Source organism: Rhynchophorus ferrugineus, unplaced genomic scaffold (genome assembly GCF_030347505.1).
Source record: "Rhynchophorus ferrugineus isolate W39M unplaced genomic scaffold, kcgeb_rfMv2 rfM3, whole genome shotgun sequence".
Lineage (NCBI taxonomy): Eukaryota > Metazoa > Arthropoda > Insecta > Coleoptera > Curculionidae > Rhynchophorus > Rhynchophorus ferrugineus.
The window spans coordinates 19,007,718-19,032,259 of NW_027472582.1; the positions used below are offsets into that span (position 1 = coordinate 19,007,718).

Consider the following 24,542-nt stretch of genomic DNA (forward strand, 5'->3'; position numbering starts at 1 on the left):
AAATTTATGAAAAAATGTAATTTGTAGAATATAGAAATCTGTGATAAATACAGATTATAAAAATATTGTTATAATTTTAAAAAGTTCTCTGTACAATACATCTTTGTATCTAATATTAAGATACTTATCCAAATATTTAGCAGATTGTTTCCAAAGAAATAACTAAAACATATCTTAGTTAACGTATATAGCACACTATAGTTTAATTTGATCGCTTTTGTTGAAGGAGTCTGGTTAAAAAAAATATACAATTTTATTAGAATAAAAAGAAAAGGGTAAATTATTTATCAGAAGGAGAAAAAAAACTTCAAACACTTTGTCTATTTATAATAGTATATTTTCCTCAGTAGAACTGAGAGATCTTTAAAATATATTTACAATAACATATCTACCTTTGAATTTATTTTTGTACATTATTATTATTAATTTATATACAAAAGTATTTATTTACAAGCTAAGTATTTACAAAACCTTAATGAAAACATTTATTTCATACAAACTTATCCAGTATATCACCAGTCGATTTTAAAATATATTTAGGCAAACTAATAGTTATCTCAACAGTTAACTTAAAATTAATTAAACTCTAACTATAAGCAAGTAATATAATATAACAGCTTCTAACAAATTAAGTCATAGTAGAAAAAAATCAACAAAAAAAACATTAGGTAATCAGTTCATCTAAACACATTTTAAATATTTGATCATTTCCGATTTACACTGAAAACCATTTTAAAAAGGTTCTCTACTATTTACATTCATAAAATTAAGAGATCTAATGATACAAGGCTACGACAAAGAAATAGTCATTAATTGTTTCAATGTTATGTCAAATAAAAGTAAACTCCTAAAAAAAGGAAGACACACGTGACAATTTAAATTGTAAAAATGAATCCTCGGCATGCCTTCAATTATTATTGCCGATTGTATAACAATTGATTTCGCTAGATTTATTCCCAGAGATATTGATTGATTCTATTAAACACACTATATTGTAAAATGACAAATTATATAGCACCTTATGTGTACTAGAATATTAACTTGTACACAATTTTTAATTATTTAAATTATAGTGATTGATAAAAATGTGTAGATAGGGCATTGATTACACTAGGCAGTGCTACATAGGTATTGCTTCACATACATTATTTTTTAATTAGTAAACAATATGACTAGACATAATAATTACTTTTATATTGTTGATAATATTAACTGCCCTAAAGATGATGAATTTAATTTTATACATAACTAAAGAAGATATGTGGGTGAATAATTTTAAATAAATAGTAGTTGAATATTTTGCATCAATGCCACTGGGAAAGTACTATATCTATAACCAGATTAAAGCTAGATAAAAGGATTTATATTGTTGTTTTAGAACATTTGAAGGAAATTTTGATTTTTAAATTTATACCAGTCCATTAACATTGGGAAATAATTTTAAGTGATTTTCGTAAAGGTTTTTATTATAAATTTGATTTATATTACATACTAAACGCGCGTTAAATAATTAATAAATAAATAAATAAAGAGGTAACAAAAATCACTGTAAATTATATCTCAAATCATTCTTAATTCAGGTCGAAACAAAAATAAAAATCTATATATCTAAGATATTTGTATGTATATATAAAAACAAAAATAAATAAATAAGTCTTTCAAAAAATAATTTCTTCTAGTGTAAAATATCAGTTTTTGATTACTTTTTTTGGTGTTTCTCTATTTATAATACAGTAATTTACAAATTATACAGTAATTTAAAAAAATGTACACAACCAATTTCTAAGTTCTTTGTTGTTTTTTTGCATCTTAGATTATTGGTTCTGTACTTTTGAGAAATGTTTTACAAAAGTCAATTAATAACAATTTTTTGGGATATTTTTATGTATGGAAAGAAAAATTATTACAAATTAATATACTAGCTTCCAGGTCGGGGACTTGCAGTGCTTACCACAACCACTGGCTTAACCAGATACTGAGTTATAGGCACTACTTTTCCATTTAATTGTCCATTTATACCTAGAACATGAATTTTTTAATTTTTAAATTAATGTAAAAATGTTTTTGATTTATTTAAACTTTATTTAAAATGTATAAAAACATTTCAATATATAAAACCAATAATATATTAATGCTATTATTTCTAATTAAAGCTGTTGTTTAAATAAATATGAATATATAACCTGAATACTTGTATGAAAAATTTTTAATGTTAAATCACAATTGAAATTGAATAAATTGGATTTACTGTATTTTGAAAAAATTGATTAATTTCATCCTGGAAGTATAAATGACATATACAATGATGTCGAAAAAAAAACAATCAGACTGTATCACAATATGGAACTCCAATCCCTTTCCTGGTTTATACTTTCATATATCAATATAATTTATAATAATTTTTACAGTGGAATGGTTTTTAAAAAACAAATCTTACCGTTAAGTTGTTGAGGAGTTGTAATAAAATGGGTTGAAACTATTGGCGTCAAGTCAGTTATGCCTTTGTGGGGCACAATTGCCACTTTTTGTACTACTAAGCCTTGATTTACTGGATACGGCATCGGCAATACAGAAATACCCGTTGTTTGTATAGGCTGTGTCACCTTAAAATAACCGTATATATCTATTATGTTACAATAATTACTTAATATATTAGGTGTTGGACTTAATTCTAACATATTTCTTCTTGGAGTCTATAATTATATTTAAAATAAAAATATTTTCTCCATTTTTTGAAAGGATTTAATGTTTCAGAACACCGAACAAGCCTACGTGACTTACATAATTTAAAACAACTGAGTCTACTGATGACACTTGACGCTACAATTCCAACGAATAGTGTGTTTAAAGTGCGATAATCAATGCATGTTTTTGATATTAACGTTATGTCGGTCATGTGCAAGTGTTACATTGTTTTATAATTACAATTGGTACAAATGGTAATTTCCATCTTAGTTGTTTTAGATCAGTCTCGCAGGAAGTCAAACAGTTAAACTAACATTGCACAAACTGCGACAGATTAAAAAATTTGAAAGTTGCGTCCCACATACGAACCCAATTTATCTTATGACCAGTGTATTTCACAAATTCTAGCAACAAAAAAAACTGTTGAATATGAGTAATAAAAATTATACATTTTACGAAACGAGATTCGAGATTCCGAAACGTAAAAAATCGTGAGTAGATTCCGAACTACTCAGTATTATTGATGTACAAATAGGACCACCACCAAAAGAGCTTTTCTTGTTGTATTTAATATCTGGGTCGTGAAGAGAGTGACTTATTTACTATTACTAATTAATGGCCAGATGTGATTGCAGAACATCACTTCCAACAATGAACTCTCTGAAAATAATCAGTGAGGAAGCTTAGAGTGAGTGAGAAGTTACATAGCCGCATGGAAACACTTAACCTTATATTGCTAGTTGCTATTCAGAATTCTTCTGAATAAGAATGGAAGGTTCTACCACGCGCGGTTTATTAATCAAACCGGGTTCCGTATACTAATTGTTCTGAACAATGTACACCTTCGTGGATAAACATTATATGCTTTAGCTTCTTTCACGTCAGCATTCGGATATTTGAGAGATGCAGCAAGCATATAGAAAACAAGATAGTAAAAATTAAGTTATATACCAACATTACTTCCAACAATGAATTACCTGAGCGAAGAACCAGAACAAAATGGGCAGTGAGAAGTTATATTGCCGCATGTTAACACTTAACCTCACATTGTTGCGATTCACAGTTCTTCTGAATAAGAATGGAAGGTTGTACCACGCGCGGCTTATTAATCAAACTGGGTCCCGTATACTAATTGTTCTGGACAATGTACGCCTTAGTGGATAAACAGTATACGCCTTAGCTAGTAAACAGTAAGTTTCTTTCACGTCAGCATTCGAATATTTGAGAGATGTAGCAAACATATAGAAAACAAGATAATAAAAATTAAGTTATACACCAACATTACTTCCAACAATGAATTATCTGAGCGAAAAACCCGTTAAAAATAGGCAGTAACCAATAACTTATATTGCAGCATGGTAATACTTAACCTCACATTGTTTGTTGCGATTCAGAATTCTTCTGAATAAGAATGGAAGAAAGGTTGTACCACGCGCGGTTGTTCATCAAACTTGATCCCATATAAATACTATTTGTACTAATGTATACTTTAGTAGATAAACACCTTGGCTAGTAAACAGAAAGTTTCTTTCGCGACAGCATCCGAATATTTGAGAGATTAAGCAAGAATATAGATAACAAGATAGCAAAAATTAAGTGATACACCAAATTATATTAATTCACAGTAATCTTGAATGCTTGTAATAATAGAACACATATTTACCTCTTTTATGCTAGTAACTCCTGGTGCTTGAGTTGTTACAATGGGCAAAGTTTTGCTCAAGATCGGAATGGAAATTTTATTTTCTCCGTTTGTTATCACAGTGTTTGACTGGCTTATCACAGTATTGGAACTGACAACTGTTCCACCGTTTACGTTTCCTATTTCACCAATTGAAACTGATGTGGTAACAGGCTCAGTTCTCGTAGATTCAGTACCGACGTTTGTGATAATATTAGCAGAAGCTGCATTGTTAATAACTGTACTGGCAGAGTTACTATGCGGATTATTTGTTACATGGATCCCACCGCATTGAACAGTTGCGTTGCAGCTTTGAGTAAGGCTCGTTGTGTTTGGTGGAATTTCAGGTAAAATCTTTGAAAAGTCAACGTTATCAAAATGAGAAGATATTTCCTTTTTAAGAATGGCTAGTCGTTGTTGGTTATTTATTTTCTCCCGGGCTAAACGTTCCATTTCATGGTCACATTCTCGTTCTCGCCTTTTTAAAATTTGTATATATCTGAAATGTAATTTATGGATTTATATACTATACTTGAAGTAATGAACTAAAGTTTGCTATTTTAATAAAACATTAAAACTAACATTATTTTTGAAAATATATCTTTTTTAATTATTATTTATTCTTTAAAAAGCTGTACAGTAATAATTTTTTAAAATTAGATAATTAATATAGAACATATAAATATTCTAGTTTAAAAAGAGCATAAATGCTGATACTTGCTTTAAAGATGAATGTAAAATATTTAAGTTTGAAGTCTTTTTTTCATCACCATTGGCGGGAAGTTGCTTCTTTAGAAAATCAAAACATTCCTTCAGGTGGGCTCTTCGATGTTTTTCCAATTTATTATGAACCTCCCTAGTACCTGAAATCCAGAGAACATTTGAAATATATTTTATGCCAATATTCTAGCTAGTGTATTCTGAGATTAGATAAATTATATCATTGGAAATTTGCCCATTTGGAAATTTCAATGGAAAGGGAAATTAAAAGAATATTGTTTTTATTAATATTTTAATTATTTTTCTTTTAAAAACGTACTGATTACCCAGTTGTTTAATGTTTATTTTTATTTATGAATAAAATATGACTAATACATCTTCGATTAAATTGATTAATTAGTTAATGGAGATACTAACCTGATCTGAACACCATAGGAGGCTGTTTAATTTTCTTTTGTTCCGCCGGGTTACTTTCGTCGATAACGAGTGGATTTATAATGTCAAACGAATTATTTAAGACCCTAGGAGGTCTTTGGTTTGGTAATAATGTTGTACTGGAAATATGTCCGTCCTGTTCCTTTTTTGTTTGTGATATACCATTGGGCGAAGTTCCATTTTGAGGTGTAGTCTGTGGTGTTGATGTTATCGGTGTAGCGGTTGCGAATGAAATTGGACCTGAAATACACAATAACCCGGTGAATAAAAAAATAAACGTGGTACTATAACAATACAATCGTTCAGTAGCCTGTATAATTAATGTTAAGGTGTTTATGCTATTTTAAAATAGATATGCAATATCAAATGTTTCACGGCTGATGTTTAATCGGCTTTCTTTATTATATTCCTTTGTTATCTTTTAATGCTCGTCAAATAGAAACCTATTATTATTAGTCATAAGTATGAATCTGTTTTTTTTTAATTTGAGGAGACTTTAGGTAATTGTCGTGTGGCTGTAGTAAGACTTAAATAAAAAATATTCAATTAAATAACATCTCACCAGAAACATTATGACAGCTGTCAGTGTAATATTGTAAAATAGGCTAGATGACTATTTTTGAAAAAGTATTTTATGACAATTCTATGTATTTATTTTACTCGTAATAAGTTATTTCTACAAAAACATGAATTTGAAAGAAAACTTTTAAAATAGTTTAATTTTATATACGCGTTAAACGCTCTAAATCTGCGCATGACAGTTGTTTTGGTCGTACACATTTTAATAATTTTGCATTACAATTAGACATTCTGTCGGCTTCGGTTAAGCGGTTAAGGCGGCAGGAGGTCCTCGTATTGTTGCGATAGTCGCGGGTTCAAATCCCGCTGGGGTATATATAGGCAACAGTGAAAAATCCGACAGAGAATAACCATTCCAGTCACGCCAGTAACTAGGCTGGGTAAGACCAGATGTCTTTTGGGATGGTCTTTAAGTTCGTCACTGCGAGTGGCCGGTAGGCTTAATGCCGAGGACCATGCTTCAGAGCCCACGTTAAACTGTAGGTCCAGTCCAAATAAACCCTCGTTGATAAAAAGTAGACTACTAAAATTCTGAGGTGTATCGATTTTGAGATAGTCCCTAATATAAGCTATACATTGATAAAAACAAGTAGCCTATTTTCATTCCAGGGCAGAAAAATGTGGTTAAATCTAAAGACGCGAGCCAGCCAGTATAGTTTGAATATCGGAAATTTATTCATAGCAATAAGACCATTTTAATATCGAGGTAAATAACTCTGTTGATAACATTTATGGTTAGGCCTTATTTGTTTTGTTTACTGTGTATACGGATCCCTAATAATTTCGTTCCCTTTTCAGTTACCAAATAATATCGAAAATTATTTTTAATATAATGTGGTGGGTTTAGCCGTACAAGTGCATAAAGTCAGTATATACACGACAAGATTTGAATGTCAACCTAACAGAAAACAAATGGGCCTCTAACTGAAGATAATGAACATTCACTGCCATTCACTACTGAACAAAAATGTATTCTCAACAAGTGTCAATCAAATTCCATTATGGCTGGATTACAAAAAGTCAGTATATGGTTTTTTGTACATCAAATAGTTTGATGAGCCCAGGTTATGAGTAATTGATACATATTTGATGAACTATGTTATTTTATCAAGTTTTTACAACTTGGTATGTGTTATGGTAAACAGAAGTTTCAAACACTTCGAAAAATACTTACAGATAATGTATAAACCCAAATATTGTCCCTGAAGTCAAGTGAAGTAAAAGAAAAGTAAAGATCTAGTTTAAGAATTCATAGTCCCCTATTTATATGTTAAAGTATGTTTAAACCTAGCTTTTGTAAAGTACTTGATAAAGTATTGCCTTTGCACATGCTAATAAGTTTGTAAGGGTATTATTAAAATAAACTTTAAAATTATAATTTGTGCTTTTTATTGACCAAACTATTAAGATAATTTAATATGACACCGGGTACACTTTTTCTTTCTACAGAGCTACTAAGATAATCAAACATCCATCATCAAATGTAAATAATTTAAAATTTTTTTGTGTTTTAGTTACTACCAACTATATAAAATGAATTTAGTAACCCTGTTTATATATTAATATATTTGATATTTTCATCTGTACTTTCAAATTAGGATTATAAAATTTTTCAGAAGGTTGGCCACCAACCAATACAATTTTGATTTGTCTTCGAAAATATAGGGCACTTGTGCTATTATTAGGTACCCTTTATATTTATTACCTGCACTTATTAATTTTCTTGCAAAGTGTTATACCGATAGTATTTTTACTTAATGTTCTTCAATATTCTACCACATTTCATGGTTAGTCTGTCTGGAATACTCACTCGCCTCAATTCCATAAAAGTTCTAGCATTCTTTTTAACATTATTATGCATAGTCCCTATCGACGAATTGATTCTGAGAAAATTTTGGTTATTTGCTTTGGTAAATCCCAGTTTAATTTTTTCGGATATATTTTTTTCCCGTTGGTAACACAAAATATTTTTTGAACTGTACAATGTACGATAAATTATCCAAATAAATTATGTAAGGAAACAGTAAATGACGTCAATGTTTTGTAGCGCTTCTGATTGGTGTTTGATTTAACATGGCGAACTTTGAGTTTGGTTTTTTACTTCTGGTAAAATCTTAGTAATCCCACTTTTTATTTTAATATAGATGTATTTTTAATAAGCTCCCTTTAGTATATTATTATTATAAATCAATATTTTTGTGATTCTCTATTACTTTATTACGGTCATCTAGCCTATTTTTAATTATTTGGGGTTATTTTAGGATAATAGAGGTATTTTATTACCAGTGAGTTTAACAGGCGATCAAATCGGTCACCGTTACTATCGGCGTTCTAATATTTAACATATAGCATTCATCTTATCGTTTTGAGCTTGTTCACCTCTTTCTCCCATATCTTAGTTGCTAACGATTATTATTTTATGTTTGAGCTACTAACCAAAATATGTTACAGATAAAATGTAGTTTTGACGTGCTCTTCATTAGATAGTCATATGCATATGAAAAGAAATGAAAATTAATTGAAAAATAATTTCCCAAAAGAGATAACGATTTACATTATTTCTAGTTTTCTGGATTATTTGACATATTACGGTGATTATTGTAGGATGGTCAAACATTATTATTTGCTACGAATGCTGCTTAACGTACCTTGAACTCCTTGTAAAAAGGTGGATGAAATATTGTTACTTGATATTACCACGGTCTGGGTGGGCTGTGTTTGGGAATTTTGAATATTTGCAACACTTGTTTGTGGAGTGGTTGTATTAATGATTTTTCCTAGTTGTACAGTTATGGTTTGCGCTGTTCCCGTTGTCTGAAACAAAACGTAATTTTCAATAATATTATGGCTCTATATTTGTTATGTATCCTGCTTACATCTATGTAAGTCGTAATATCTAACACGTTGAGTAACGTTTAAAATTCAGTGTATGTATTATTTAGATGCACAACTGTCATATTTTCATAAGCTGGATAAATTATGTTTGTGTTGTATATGTTGTAAGTACAATAAAAAATTTAATACGATTCCATAATTTATTCCACTAAATATAATAAATTAATTCACTTGCTTTCAGTGATAGATCATGATCTTTACAAAATATGTTTAACGGGGATTAATACCTCCTTCGCAATTGGGTTTAATTAAAAAAAACATAGGAAATATTACCAGAAATGCTTCATAAAGCATTTTCACTTTTGTTGTGGAATACCAGCAGCGTTACGAAATTTAATGAGAGGACATTCAAGAAAAATTCAGTAAAATATATAAACTATATTTTTAAAGGTCTACGATATTGTTGAATTATCTATAATATATAATTGGTAATAAATGACGATTCTTAATCAATGAATTATCGATATTAATGTGCACAATGAATAATATTTGAAACAGGGATGACGAAAAATACCGATACGTCGATCATTAGTTGTAAATGAGAGTATCAAACTTTTTGTTGTAAAGTAAAATATCGATACGAAAAACCTAGAGTTTTCGAAGAACAGTGTCGAATTTTTTGTTTTGGGATTTCTTCCACTGGTTATCAAGTGAAAATCTTGCGTGAAAAGTGGAGCGGAAAAACTTCGATAGGACATCAAGAAAAATTTGGGTGGTTTGGTATCGACATTTTATGCTCGCCGATATATCTGTATTTTTTTAAAATATCGATATTCAAAGTACTGAAATGTAAAAAAATCTTTTTTAAGACTATAGTAGTAACCCAATTTTCGAATAGATTGACACTTAGAAACTGTTCCGCCAGTAATCTGTATGTGAATATGTAATCTGTGTGTAAATGAATCTGTGTTCTTCCTTCCTGTTCTTCATTTTCGAACTTTTTCAGTTGCCATAAGTGTTAAAACACTTTTGAAATCAACAAAAACTATTATGTAGTCGTTAATTAATATCTTTAACTTGAACAGAAAAAATTCTAAAGGCTGTTGTAAACTTTTCGATGGCTTTTAAAGACGCATCGTTCCAACCATGTGCAATTCAAACACTATATAAGACCAGGCGCAAAATGGGGCGCAGGTTGGTGAGGTGACGCAGCGAGAATTTGTGGGTTTGAAGAACGATAGCTACCATGCAATATTGTTTCGCAGCGCGGTTTTGGCTAACGTGATCCTGCGGAACGCAGTATTCTTGTCGCAGTCTTTAGCCTAAAGTCACGGCGAGTGTTTAAAAATGGAAGAAGAATTAATCGAATCTGCGTGCATTCGCCAAGTTTCGTACGATATAAGTCATGTAGATTACATGAGGATTAAATTCTTAAATTAAAATTCTTCATTAAATTCTTTAATTAAAGTAAATTCTCCGTGAGTCTTTCTTCTTTTTAGACACAACTTCTCAGTTACCTTTTACTAGCCATCTAGGAGATAAACATTACCATTTCAGATTCGAATTCGTCTTCCGACTTAGATTCAGAACTAAATTCCTGTTCAGTCGTTATTAGTGCAGTAACAATTGCAATTCTATCAAGCCTACTACTGCGTACAGCTTTACTGCGAAGCGAGAACTGCAATCGCATTTGTGCGGTTTCGGTGTCTGGCAGTTTTATAATTGCATCACCTCACCAAGCTGCGTCCCATTTTGTGCCTGGCCTAATAGAAATATCTCCGGTGTCTTTAAAGCAACGGTGAAAAATAATATAAATATATTTTTTATAATAAGGCCAGAAAAAACTTTCTTAAATCACAGCTTTACTAAAAATACAAAAACGAAAAAAAAATCAATAAAATTAAAATGTTAAATCTATGTTTACAGTAAAAGTTATTCTAATTTATTTAATCCTCCGCATATTGGCCCTTAAAATTTTCATAATAATTATAATATTGATGAAGTTATCGTAAAATTATAATATCTAAATATCATGTTGTTATAGTAATTATGCCTCGGCAATTTGGCAACACTGTCAGGACCTTTAAAAATTGCAGTAGCTTATTAATATAAAAGACATGTGCTACGTTATCAGCAACTATAACATTATATTTTTCAAATGCTGTTAATTATGTGAAAAATGATATAAATTTCGGACAAAAATGCAAGTTATATATTTCATTTAAGTTATTTATTATTTTTTATTCCATGTTTCCAGCTTATTATTCAGTATCAATACCAGGTATTATTATCAGAACAATACCTTTGTGTTCATTTTATGTCTAGCAGAGATTGAGAGGCAAATTAATTAGATATTATTTTTACATATGGGCATTTCAGAATATTCTATCTTGGTTCTTATGAGTGTGGCTTGTTTCTTCATTCATTTCTATTCTTCTTGAGAAATTTTAAAATTTTTATGATAATTACATCTAATAAATATACTATTTGTATAATATACTAATTAAAATATATTCAAATATATAGAACTTAGCAATATTTAATTACTATATGAACTTTTTACCGGCAATGATTAGTAGAATGCTGAGTTTAAGATTATATTTTATTGTATTAGCCTGATAATGTTGTATTTGTATTTGTGAAACATATATTCGACACCACATATTGGCAACATGCAATTGTGTAATTAATTATTACGGGTCAGTATTATTTAATTGAAAATAAATTATATTAAGGATTCTATAAAAAAATGTGTTAATTTAAGGCAAAACTAAGTAATAGTTAAGGATATCATTTCACTTTCTTATTTTATGTGGTGCTATATTTTTTTTATCACAAAATCTCATATCAGTTTTGTTTTTTTCAATAATAAAAAGTGGAATATGTTGATATTTGTTAATGACATTGAGAAAAAGATGATTTTTTAAAACTGATGGTATATAAATACAAAACAATGTTGAAGAAAAAGCTAAGTATTTCTCAAGGCAAGTTACAAATAAAAACTCACCCCATTCTGTAAATGGGCGCTTCCCCCGTTGACCGACGCCACTGGTCGAATAGTGGCAGTCGTCAATGTCGACTCCTGCGTGGCCTTCTGCTGCTGTTCCTGCATTTCGAGATATTTCGCGGCCTCGAGGAGGGTGCTGAGGCTCATTTTGTCGACGGCGTTGGCACTTACCACCGGCTGTAACAGAATGATTTTCATGTTGGTAAGAGTTTTCTTGAAGAGCGCGTCGGATATGGGATTAGCGTCGTCGGACGCCATGATCCCCACCACGAATCACAGTCAAAGTCACGAAACGACTGAAAATTTCGCCGCAAACAACGTAGTTGTACGACAAACTAGTTGTCCGGGAACACGGTGATAGTAGTAGTGGGGTATTAAAAAGAGAGATAGACAAGGACAGGTAAAACATGCTTTAGCAAAACGTTGCCAAATGTCGTGAAATATTTCAAAATCTACGTAAAATTTAACCGTTCTTAAAAATACCAAACTTCAATTTAAAATGCAAATTTTATATCGCTTGATATTGTCAACGTTGTTTTTACACTATAGATAATTTAATTATATCTATTTATATACAAACGAAGCGATGTAGTACGTCACGTATGCATAAAGTACGTTTTAGTTTATATTATTGATTACGTGTATTACAAATATTATAGTCACTATACAAGTTGTTATGAATGGAAAATGAAGTTTCTACTCGTTAAAATCATGTTAACTGCTGACTTCCTAATGATACTAATTTGGAAATTATTTAATTATGTAACGGCTAATTCATTTATTCAAAATTTAAATAAGTATTCCACCCTGTAAACCGAATGAAACTATCGAAAAAAAGAAGAAAATCGAATCTATACCGTTCCGTTCCGAACACAACAAAAAAAGAAAACCGTACTGAATACGGCGAAAATAAAATACTCATCGACTAACAGCTTGCTGGCTTTTCATCGTACATAACATAATGTTACTGAATCTTATTGCGATAATCTAAACCTACTTTTTTCGGTCACGCAAACCCAGTCACGTTCCCATTACCAAAAACATTAATTCGCTCGCAAAATAAACAAGACATCGAAAAAACGTCAACAACCTGCCCGACCAATGGCTGAGCGGAACATCGCGATTAGATGCGACAACGTTGCCCACAACTGAGAACACGTGTTATTTTTCTTAACACTGCTATTACTTTGGTAAGATGAATTAATCATACGTCATATTAATAGCGTATTAATACTATTAAATAAAACAGAAATAATATACCTAAAAATAGATTAAAATCATTAGATATAGATGCGAAAAATATTTGATTCGATAGCATACCAGTTAAAAAAGCAAGGGTTTTAGGTTAGTGGGGGAAATAAGGTGATGCGTTTACCATTAATTGACGTTTGATTATTGCGGTTTCATCTTTGCGAAATATGGACAAATAATTTGCAACAGTGGATGTTGATTTAAAATTATACATGAATATTAACATATAAAAGGAAACAGATAACACATTCACAGAAAAACAGTAAGTCCAGAATATGTTTTAATCCAAATGTATTTACAATTTCTCGATTTACAGAGTAGATAATATATATTCGTAAAATTCATGTTAATATTAAAACAGTAATAAGGAAATATACGTTTGGAGAAAGAAAAATGTGGTTATGACATTTTAAATAACCATTTTCTAAAAGAAAAAAAACCGTCTGGAAAATAGAAAACAACAGCATAGGCGCGAGTGGTATTCGCGCACCACGCATAATCATATATTTACGGGTTGATCGGCAATCGACGTTGCCGCTTTATTAATTTTTACCGGTTTATTCGGATACACCGATATGCAATTTTGCTACTATCCCTGCCATCATCTAGATTCAAAAATAATAAATAGAAAGAGGCTTATTAATATCAAAAATAGCATAAATTCCGTCGGATAGAAGGACATACGCTTGCAATATTGATTGAATTATTGGGAAGTCCGGCGAGGTGGGGCAACGCCGCGACAACTGTGGCGTGCCTCATAGCCCCTCCTACCCCCACCACGGCGTTTTGAACACGCGACGATTGGCACGCTTGTTGCGGGCTTGTTTTGAGTCTTTTTTTTTTCGTGAAAGGTTCAGCTTGAAATTATAAATGACTTTATTTTCAAAATAAGTACACGTCAGATATTAGGATCTATTGTTTCTTGAACATTATATGACATTTAATATGCCTGTAAAAATTGGTTAATAATTAATACGGTTGTTGTTAAATTGAAATTGTTAAAAGAAATTAAAAATTAAATTTTTTATTTTGGTCAAGAATATACGGGAATACAAATAATTTATTTTGCGTTAATAACAATGGAAAGGGTAAACAATATTTTAAAATTGTCAGATACTTTTATATAATATACGTACCTTGCCAGATGTGGGGAGCTAGAAGTAAAAATTCTGTAAAAACACATGGGTTGAAAAGCCCTGGTTGTAACAAAGAAAACGCGTTTTTTTTTGTTCAAAATTGACTTTATTCATCAACGTAATCTCTATCAAGAGCCACAAAATCATTCAAGCGCCACCCTAACATAACAATATCACTTTTGTAGAACGATTTATCTTTGCCTCAAAATAGGCCTGTCATCAGTTGCTGTCCAGATGACGATCGTTTTGATTCCGGAGTGATGGATCCATGTTTCATTTATTGTCAATTATCGATGGAAAAAATCTTGATCAGAGTTTTCTCATAGTTAAATGCTCATGCAATATAAGACCAACACGTTCTTTTGATAACTTTATGATGTTAGCTAACTCACGCAACTTTTCGGTCAGTCAAAACGATTTTGTGGATTTTTTAAATGCTTTCTGGTGTTACCACGTCATTTAGACGTCCATTATATAGACGCAAATATAGTAGAAAATATAGATCAAGAAGCAGTATAAAATTAAAACATGAAATTGTTTTTGATCCATTGTTTTGAAAATAGCAAAAGTAGTGTCACTGTTAATACAATAACTAATAAACTTATGAATAGAATATCATGAAATATTAACAGCGTTCTTTTAAAGGTGAATACTAACTGAAAAAGTAGTGAATGCGATAAAACCAGCGCCATCGATGTGTTAGGCCCGGTACTTTTCAACCCATATATTATGGTACCGTAAAGAATTAAAGAAAAAAAAACTTCCTGTTCGAGAACAATATTTCATTATTTTCTTCTATTTCTTTCATGGCTTTCTATTAGAAATAATAAGCGTCTGGTTTTTGAAAAAATATTATGTCATACCTATTCTGTGTCAGCGTCGGCTTGGGCAAGGAACAATTTTTAATTTGTTTCGATTGTTTCAAAACATATTTCTGAACTGGAACAATTTCAATTTTTTTTATTGGCAAGTCCGCCAAAAATTCACCAATCGTTATTAATGCATAAGCATAATATTTAAATGATTTATTATTTAACATTCATAAGACTGAATTTAATTAATAATATATATTTTTAATTAGAATAATTAGCGAAAGTAATAACGGAAATTAAAATGTAAGGACAAAATAATTTTGAAATGAAGCTGTCATTGCGTCCTGTCATGTACAGATACAATAGAGATTTTGAATCATTAGTCATAAGCTACTAGTATGACTATTAGACACTATTAGATTTAAATTTGTTCTGCATTAATCTATTCTGGAAATTTGAAAAAATCGATTTTTTTTTCATATTTTCAAACATTCAAGAATATGCTATTAAGAGGATTTTTTATAATATAAATTATTTTCGGAGATATTGCTGTTTTAGTCAGGCGGCATCTAGAGTGCGCGTAACTTTACACCACGAAGCTTTAAACACGTTTTTCTCGAGACGGTTGACATGATATCTTAGGTTTTACTGAACCGATTTACTTGACATTTTGTATAAGCCTCCTCTATAGATTCTTCTATTAAAATTAAGTTTTTTTCTATCTTTTAAAAATTTGGATGTCAAAAAATGGACTTTTGTACTATTACGGCACTTACCTACTCTCTAGATTAAGAATTTTCTTGTTTTTTTTTTGGTTTCAGATTACTAGGAAGGTTGCGATCGTGTCAACAAGGGCGCGTCATTTTTTTGACATTCCCCCACTTGATCACTAGTAACTTTTTGGTTTTTTAATTTTTTCACTTTTTTATTTTATGTAGTCTTTAAAAATTAATAAACATCCAGTAAAAAAATGGATATTGACGTCTCTTGACTAGACGGTAGCAGCCGTAAGTGCAGTCCAGATAAACCGTAGTTAGTAAAGGATACTCTACAAATTAATATTAAAAAAAATTAAATGATAAGTTACGTAGAGATCGATTTTTTAAATTTTGTGTAGTTGTTAATGTGCGGTAAAATTCAGAGAAAAATCCGAAAACTAATTTTACTTCGAGTTAAAATTAATCTCGATCGATTCACCTCGACTAATAAGGAAAATCCGGGCACGAGGCGGCAACGTCGCTTCGCGAAACCCTCTCGTTCAAGTTGACAAAACTAAACACTGGCGACCTTTGTGTGCTTGGCGGTGTGACACGGGTTAATGCACGTTCGGCACAATGCACCAAATAGAACCACGCACAGGTTGTGTTCTCGGTCTTCTTGGGCTGATTATTAGTTTTGGTCACGTACAATTTCGCGATAACGTTACGAAAATCCATCTATATATAATAACCGTCAACGCATGTCTTGACCGGTGATTTAATTGTAAATCGATCAATCATGCAAGCAATCACTGATAAAAATAAAGCGAATATGGCACTTTGTCTATCCGATAATGAATATGAAGTACCTTTAAGGGTCATTTTGTGTTCAATTAATTTAAATGTCAAATGTATAATTTTAATTTAGCCGTTGTAGTTAATGAATGGCGTTTAATTACTATGATATAACAATCTAAATATTAATATCAATCTATATAACAATTGGCACAAGTAAAATCAAAATATTTTATCTAACTTTTTATGACATTTTCATCTTTGTGGCAACATGGCAAAACGAAGTTATCCATTCATAAATATTGTATGGATGATAAAAACTAAATAAAGCCTATAGTGGAAAAAATAGTGGATGAAGATTTAAACAACATTAATTTTCTAATTATAATAGTAATTCTTGATGAAAAATCCTTTCATATTAAATAATATTATTATTATATTTATTGTTTACAACTTGCATTTTATAAAAAGAAGAACATGACACAACAATAGTTTTGAACCGTACAATGGAAAAATAAAAACGTAATGAAATGACTACTGACAAAAATATAACAGGTGCTTTTAATCTATCTGATAACAACCGTGAAGTAAATATAACAAAGAGCTAATCAAAAGGATTTAACTAAATTAATAATAAATGTTTCGGCTCAGATTGATTTGCAAAAATATTGCACCTTGAATGAAATGATACTGACTGTTTACCGACACGGTTTCTATCTAAATTAAACATTGTCAAAGTGACATTTCTAAATAATATGGCCTTTGTATTCTGTTTTGTTTATCAGTACATTTTAATTTAATTTATTTTCTACTTAAAATAGATCAGTATTATTACCATAAATTGTATTTACTTAAAATAATAAATCATGATGTATTAAATCTATAATATAAATAAAAATTACTGTCTTTTAAAAATATTAACCTTAATATGAATTTGGTTTGAGTGAGTAATGATATCTATATTAAAAACTGTCAAAATATAATGTTTTCAGAAAACATTTAATTTAATACGCTGGGGAATCATTATAACAGTGTCTGATTTATTTTTATATTTTGTCGTATGAAATAGTTTTATCTTATATATTCAGTCACGCGATCTAGAATGACAAATGCAGTAATATAACAAAAAATTATACTTTTAAGTGTAGATATTTGATTATCATAAATAATGGATGTATTGAAATCTAAATAATATTACTCATTATATTTCAAATCATTATATAATTTTAAGACATATTTTTTCTTGCCATACAATGCAATACTTTTCAATTTTAAAACTAATTTCTCTTATTTCTATTAGTCGGATTAAATGATTTAATTAAAAATGCCACTTTGACAGTATCAGTGGCCGACTAAATAAATCATGTTCTTCTCTCGTTTTGTACTGTAAAAAAAAGTCACATATGAAAGTGGCTGTAGAGCGGAAAAGGAAACAACGTTAATGTTAAGCTTGGCTGTAAAAAAATAGAGGAAGTCGAGCTAATTGAAAAGCATTGCTGCTCTTAGATTGGACAAAAAAAAATGAAAAATACTTTCGATCTCCGTAAACTATTGTGTTCTTTTTCTAGTAAATTTAATAAAAAATAAAGCTTAATAAAATATAGTTTCTATCTCTGATTCTGTTCTATTTTTTAAAAGTATTTCATTAAAGGAATTTTGTAGAACAGACATTAGTCTATTCAAAATTTTTTTGTATATACGTCATCAAGATGTTTAATGTATTGCTGGCCGCAATTTGTAAATTTCCTTTAGAATCAAACAATATTTTCCTTCTCATTTTATTCTAGTTAAAAAGAGACACAATGCTGTCTGATTAGGTCGAACATGTAAACGAATGAGCCTGTCAAAGTCGTTCGGTCGTCAGACCTATGCAAAATTCTTGAAAGCAATAGTGATAAGAGGTTATAACTCTAACCTATAAACTATTGTGGCTGTATAATTAACTGCAGTTTTTAGATATACTATAATGTTAAAATAAATAATATTTGATGACATTTTTCTTCAATTATTTTATTCAGATTAGGATTTTGTTGTATGGCAAAGCCAAACTGAACTAAAACTCAGAGTTGATGCGGCAACATTGCAACGTTTTGACGTCACAAATTTAGATGACGTATGTACAAAATAATTTCTAATAGACTATATATGACTTTAATAACACAAATTTCATTTCATTTTAGTTGAAAATCTGAGTATAATTAAAAACTTTGGTGTTTTTGTATTGATTAAGATCGAGAGAGTAGTTATGTCAAAATTTGCATATGATACTTTTCTACTAGTTTTTGATCGACACCAGGTTAGTTTGTTTTTGTTTTGTTTGACTGCTGTTATGGTAAAACATAATGTTTCGAAATCAAGAAGCATGTGAAATAATATATTGATTTTGTTTTTGTTGTTTAATATTAAGTAAAAGTTGAACGAAGATTTTTAAAATTATGAGGTATGCGTATTTTTGTAATGTGGTGAAGTTTATAAAGTGTTAATAATTATCATATATTTCTTCAATTTGCAAACACACTTTTTGTTGTTTATCATTTTAATAAATACATGAAAGCTTATTGATAATTAGATTTAAATGTATTCCTGCGTCACCATTGATTCAAAGAAATAACAACAGCTACAAATAAATTGCTATACATAGTGTGACCAATTCGACACTGAAATAAAAGTATAAGAAATATAACCACGTGATGGTGCAAGTTAAAATATCTAACGACAACATAACACATTTATATAAATATTAATTGATTTCCTCTATAAGTAATTTTTTGCACAATATGAACGTATGAAAGTTGTTTAAAAGCAATAACATGTTCATTCAATTATTGAAAAGGTGACAATGGTTCGAAATTGTGTAGATGCTGGAATATTCAAACAACATAGTGTGTATATGAACACTAAGTTAAAATCAAGGGAAAATCAACTAAACCAAATCATAAGCAACAAAAAATGTATATAGTACAAAAAACTCAGCCTAAACTATTCTTGGACAACCCCAAGCTACACATCATTGCAAAATCTGAGATGTTCAATTACGTGTAAAACCTACCATAGCCTACTTGGAAAGCCTTGAATGAATAATATGTGGGCATTATCATGTAGCAAAATAACCTTGTCCGGTTTCGATTGTTTAATAAACATTTTGCTTCCAACGCTGCAATGCATAGCATTGTTGCAATCAATAATGATCACCCATAGTGATTTAGCACAGTTCAGAGTGTTCTTTATCAGCTGTACCGAAATCACCAAATATTGATATGAATATTTGATTGATTGATATATATTGAAATGATACATAAAAAGTAAAGCATTTGCTTTGACATGAATGTTGTTCAATTCGATAGTATTTGATTTGATACTATGGATGGTCAACGACAACAGCCAATGCATGTCATAGATGACGTCGAATATACTGGCAAATGCAATTTATAAAAATGTAAAAATCGTTTTAAACTTGGAGCGGATTTTTTTCTTCCCATTTTACCCTAGTTAAAAAGAGACAGAGTGCTGTCTGGAGCGTCGGAACATGTAACCGAATAGTCAGTAAAGTTCCATTTTTGTGTAGGTACTGATCAACACTGTTGTCAAATGTTTACAACATTCTTCAAAATATTAGTGATAATAATTAGGGTTATACACCGGCAAACGTTGTAAACCAAAATTTTAAGTTAATAGGGCAACATTGTGACGTGTTGACGTCACAAATTTTGATATAATGCATTGGCTGTTTTATTGGAAAGACTATATAAAATGGTTTTTACATTCTAAGGCATTAACCTCTGAAAAATAATGAGGATTTTTATTTAGTCTCAAAAAATTCACGTATTCTATCAAAATCCTCAAAAAATATCTGTGCGAACACATCGAGTTTTTCGAAAAATGTAAACGTAACGAATAATTTAAATAGATATAAACACGTTGTCGAAAATGGCGTCGAATAACACCCAGGAGAATCTGCACCCATACAATCCTATTAGGACCCGTAATGTTCTTCCTACACCTTATAGTCGCAGGACCGTAAATTATTAAATAAAAGACCATACCTTTACTTGAAGCTGTGTTATCCATTATAGCAAAACTCTAGTGTAATACGCTGTCGTTTGCTTGGATATTAAATGAATATGGAAACGCACGTCTCTTTATTTGTTAGTATTTGTATTCGGAAAAAGTAACATTGCGCAGACAAAAATAGAAATAATTAAACAAGGTAACATTGATAACAACTTGGTCACAGACCCTATTTCAGTACTTGATCTCTGCTAATGTACAGTTTATAGTGTGCAAAACCTATGTCACATTTTCAATTTATATAAAATAAATTATCATATTGAGCACTAATTAATTACATATAGTCTTTTCAAAGTTTATTTGTATTGTAAATTCGTTTTTCGGTTCGAACGCATAAACGAATGTCTGTCAAAGTCGTCCGGTTGTCAGGCGTACGCAAAATTATTCAAAATTTTAGTTATAATTACCACAGGTTATAAACCGGAAAACGTTATTTTAGTGCTTTGATTATTTTAATAAAATTGAAATCGCTCTGTAACAATAGATATTCAGGGTCACAAATTGTGGTTTTAATAAATTATTTCGAAAAGGTACGAGATAACAAACGCCCCCTTTTGCCCGTAAATTCCGTTAGAGACAGGTAATTGTTGATATTAAAAGTTATTGCAATTTTATTGAAAATGTTTTTAACGTGTTGCTGCTGCGCTGAATATTAGTGTGGGTACTGTGAATAAGATCGCTTACAAAATGAAGAACAATACGTTAGATTTAACCAAAAAACCCGTCTACATACGAAGTGGGTGACGAATCTTGATCATTGACTCTATTCGAGATCAAATATACGAAATGTATAAGAACATTATCGATATAAACATAATTTAATAAAATTATTTCAGAGAAAATTGTTAGCCTGGAAAGTATGCATAAAAGAGTTAGACATGCAGCTTTTTGAGGGATGTAAGACATTCCTTCATACACTCTTACAGGGCATAGGATTTAAATGGTCTAAAGGTAACCCTCGAAGAGGTCCAATGGAACTTCCAGACATGTCTTAAAAAGAATAAAATTTTTAATTAGATAATTAGCGTTGTTGCTATACGGAATGATAGTATTATTTAATGTTATTGCTTCTTGTACGGTCTGTTTATAGGTGAACTGCACATGTACAGATTTACTTTCATTAATTCTTATTTTCCAAGCTTGTGTCCAATTATTTATGTTGTCACTTGACTGTTGTAATTTTCGTGAGGCTTCTTCACTATTGTCTCCGACAGCTATAATCGCAGTATCATCAGCAAATGTAGCCATATATATAATATTTTCCCTTTGTGGTATATCACAAGTGTAGAGTAGATAAAGCATTGGTCCCAGTACACTTCCTTGTGGTACACCTGCTTTAGCTTCTTTTATTGTAGAGTAAGCTTCTTCTTGTTTGACTCTAAACATTCTGGTTGTAATGTATGATTTTAATAGTTCGGTGTGTTGTTTTGGTAGCATTTTCCATAGTTTATAAACAAGGCCTTCATGCCAAACCTTATCGATAGCTGTTACTTTGTTATTGTTGTTCTGTTATAACAACTGTTATTCTGTGGACCTGGTCAATTGTTGAGTGCTTGTTAATAAACCTAAACTGGTGTGTTGGTATTAGGTTTTTTCTCTCTATGATCGGTTTTATTCTTTTCGGCAGGAGTTTTTCAAAAACCTTAGATATTACTGGCAGCAGTGATATAGGTCTATAGGCTTTTATTTCGTTTGCTGCCTTCCCAGGTTTTGGAATTATCATAATTCTCGCCATCTTCCAAATGTGTGGGACATGTTTTAATCTAAATAATGTATTGATTAAGCTAGTGAGTTTTATAAATTCCCCTTCTTGGTAGTTTTAGCAGTAATTCTCCTGTTATTAAATCGTAGCCTGGTGATTGCCTGGGGTTAATGTCTATTTTAATAACTTTGGTTAATTCTTTCGGCGTGACTAATTCAATCATCGAATTTTCAGATTCTATGCCCGTCAAATTATGTTCAATATTAGATTCGTTTGGTTAGAAAGTTTTTTCTAGATATTCAGCAAATGCTTCTGATTTTTGGGAATTGTCACGTACCCAATTCCCACATAGGTCTCTTATAGGTGATGGACTGTGTAGATATGAGCGCTTTAGATATTTTGTGGCTTTCCAGAGTAAGTAATCAGTTTTTTTATCATCTGTTAAATTTCTCAGATAGTCATTTATGGTTTTGTTTTTAATTTCCAGTATTTCTTTTTTCAGTCTTTGTGTTATATCGTTTCTATTTTTATTTTTAGGTGTTCTGTTTTGTTGACATTTTTTTCGTAATTTACGTTTTCAGCTACCATTTCCTTCACTTCTTTTGGATAATTAATTCCTTTAGTTGTACTCTTAATTTCTGGAGTATTATTCCAAGCAGCTTTTTAATAAAAATAATTAATACAATTTTATTGTTAATGCTTTACTTTTGAAGTTGACAACCAGGCGAATTTTGTAGGCTGATTCGGTTACATGTTTGCACGTATCAGACAGCAATGTATCTCTATTTAATGAGATTAAAATGAGAAGATTGTCATTGTCAGATTTTAAAACGATTTTACAATTTCCGATAGGAATTCGAATATATTCGACGTCTTGATGACGTGGTTCATAACATTGAATAGACTATACATTTTAATGGCATTAATTTTTATAAAAAAAAGTGTTTATATTGTTTATTAATTAAGCAATAAAATTAGCGACATCAACAACAATAACCATAAAATAAGATTAAACCCCGAGGGGTCTTTTAACTTGTTAATCAATTCACGTTCCTCCGTTAGTGATTCTGATTCAGCGTCCCGAACCAAAAATGTTAATTTTTATTTTCTCCTTGATATTATCATCTGATTATCGCTTGTTCTCGTTGTATCAGGATTCTCCGAAAGTTCCATCGATTTTGGAAGATATGGAGAGATACCTGAATCGGCATTGCTCAAATAGAGCTCCGATGTTTTCCATTCAGACATAATCAAATTAGACTCCATTTTATGTATTAAATAAAGGATACGATTTTTTTTTGTTCGTTCAAAGGATTATTCGATAATAGTCTTTTTCGTTATATAGAAATGTGTAAATTTAATTTTTGTTGTTCGATTCTATTTATGGAACTTTATGTTTTTTGCTTGTATTACATGTGGTGAATATGTTATGGTTATTATGCGTTAATACGTTGTATTAAAAATGGGAAAAATGCCGATGCAAATTAGTATTATATTTATAAATCGATAATATTAAAAATATGTTGTTATAATCATCTGAAATTGAAGATAAGGCTTCTATTTATACATTTATTAGGTGAAATATCATATTATGTAGTTTTCTTTTCTAACTTTCCAACATTTTGTGGATGTTTGCTAAATCTTGTGTTAGTTGGCGTCCTTCCATATATGACCATTATATTTGTTAACATAACTATTCATCCAAAACTGTTGACAATTACTCATTTTAACAATAACATAACAATATAACAAGTTTTATTATTTGGACGTTTATTTATTATTTTGGATGTGAAATTTGACATAGTGATTTGGTACCACTGACTGAATTCTGGGTCACCAACAGGAAAAAACATTTATTAGGCCTATAAGTTAGCTTTAAAGAATTTATTTTGATTTGAAGTTTTATTGTGAAAAATGGGTACAATGTATATTCAAGGTATTGTCCGATAATTCATCCTATCTTTCCTTTACTAGCTGTTAAAGCTGAATGAAACTGTTATTACACATGCCTATCAAATCGAAAGACGCAGCCATCCTTTCGCATGAAATATGTCGGCCACAGATGGTAAGAGTTATAAAGGGTACACGGTTACCTGAAATTTTATTGAAAAGTGTAATATATAATTTACCACATGTTA

General features: G+C 30.4%; 1 protein-coding gene and 1 long non-coding RNA gene across 3 annotated transcripts in view; one reads left to right on the forward strand and one right to left on the reverse strand.

The window, feature by feature from the left end:
* Nucleotides 1–315: 315 nt before the first annotated feature.
* The window catches only part of LOC143193987 (uncharacterized), a 37,767-nt gene continuing 13,540 nt past the window's right edge, over nucleotides 316–24,542 (reverse strand). Inside the window, exons 2-8 of one of the 2 annotated variants that reach the window (XM_076400510.1) lie at nucleotides 11,943–12,119; nucleotides 8,749–8,914; nucleotides 5,504–5,761; nucleotides 5,088–5,229; nucleotides 4,349–4,865; nucleotides 2,438–2,603; nucleotides 316–2,019 (exon numbers count right to left, since the gene is read on the reverse strand). In XM_076400510.1, the coding sequence (XP_076256625.1) occupies nucleotides 1,919–2,019; nucleotides 2,438–2,603; nucleotides 4,349–4,865; nucleotides 5,088–5,229; nucleotides 5,504–5,761; nucleotides 8,749–8,914; nucleotides 11,943–12,089 (1,497 nt within the window). In that variant the 5' untranslated portion in view covers nucleotides 12,090–12,119 and the 3' untranslated portion in view covers nucleotides 316–1,918. Of the gene's footprint in view, nucleotides 2,020–2,437; nucleotides 2,604–4,348; nucleotides 4,866–5,087; nucleotides 5,230–5,503; nucleotides 5,762–8,748; nucleotides 8,915–11,942; nucleotides 12,281–24,542 lie in introns of those variants that run through there. The other variant, XM_076400509.1, reaches the window with a different exon arrangement.
* On the forward strand, nucleotides 13,285–19,211 carry LOC143194045 (uncharacterized). The gene is made up of 2 exons (XR_013005169.1): nucleotides 13,285–13,455; nucleotides 13,510–19,211. It is a non-coding gene; the product is annotated as an uncharacterized LOC143194045 (long non-coding RNA).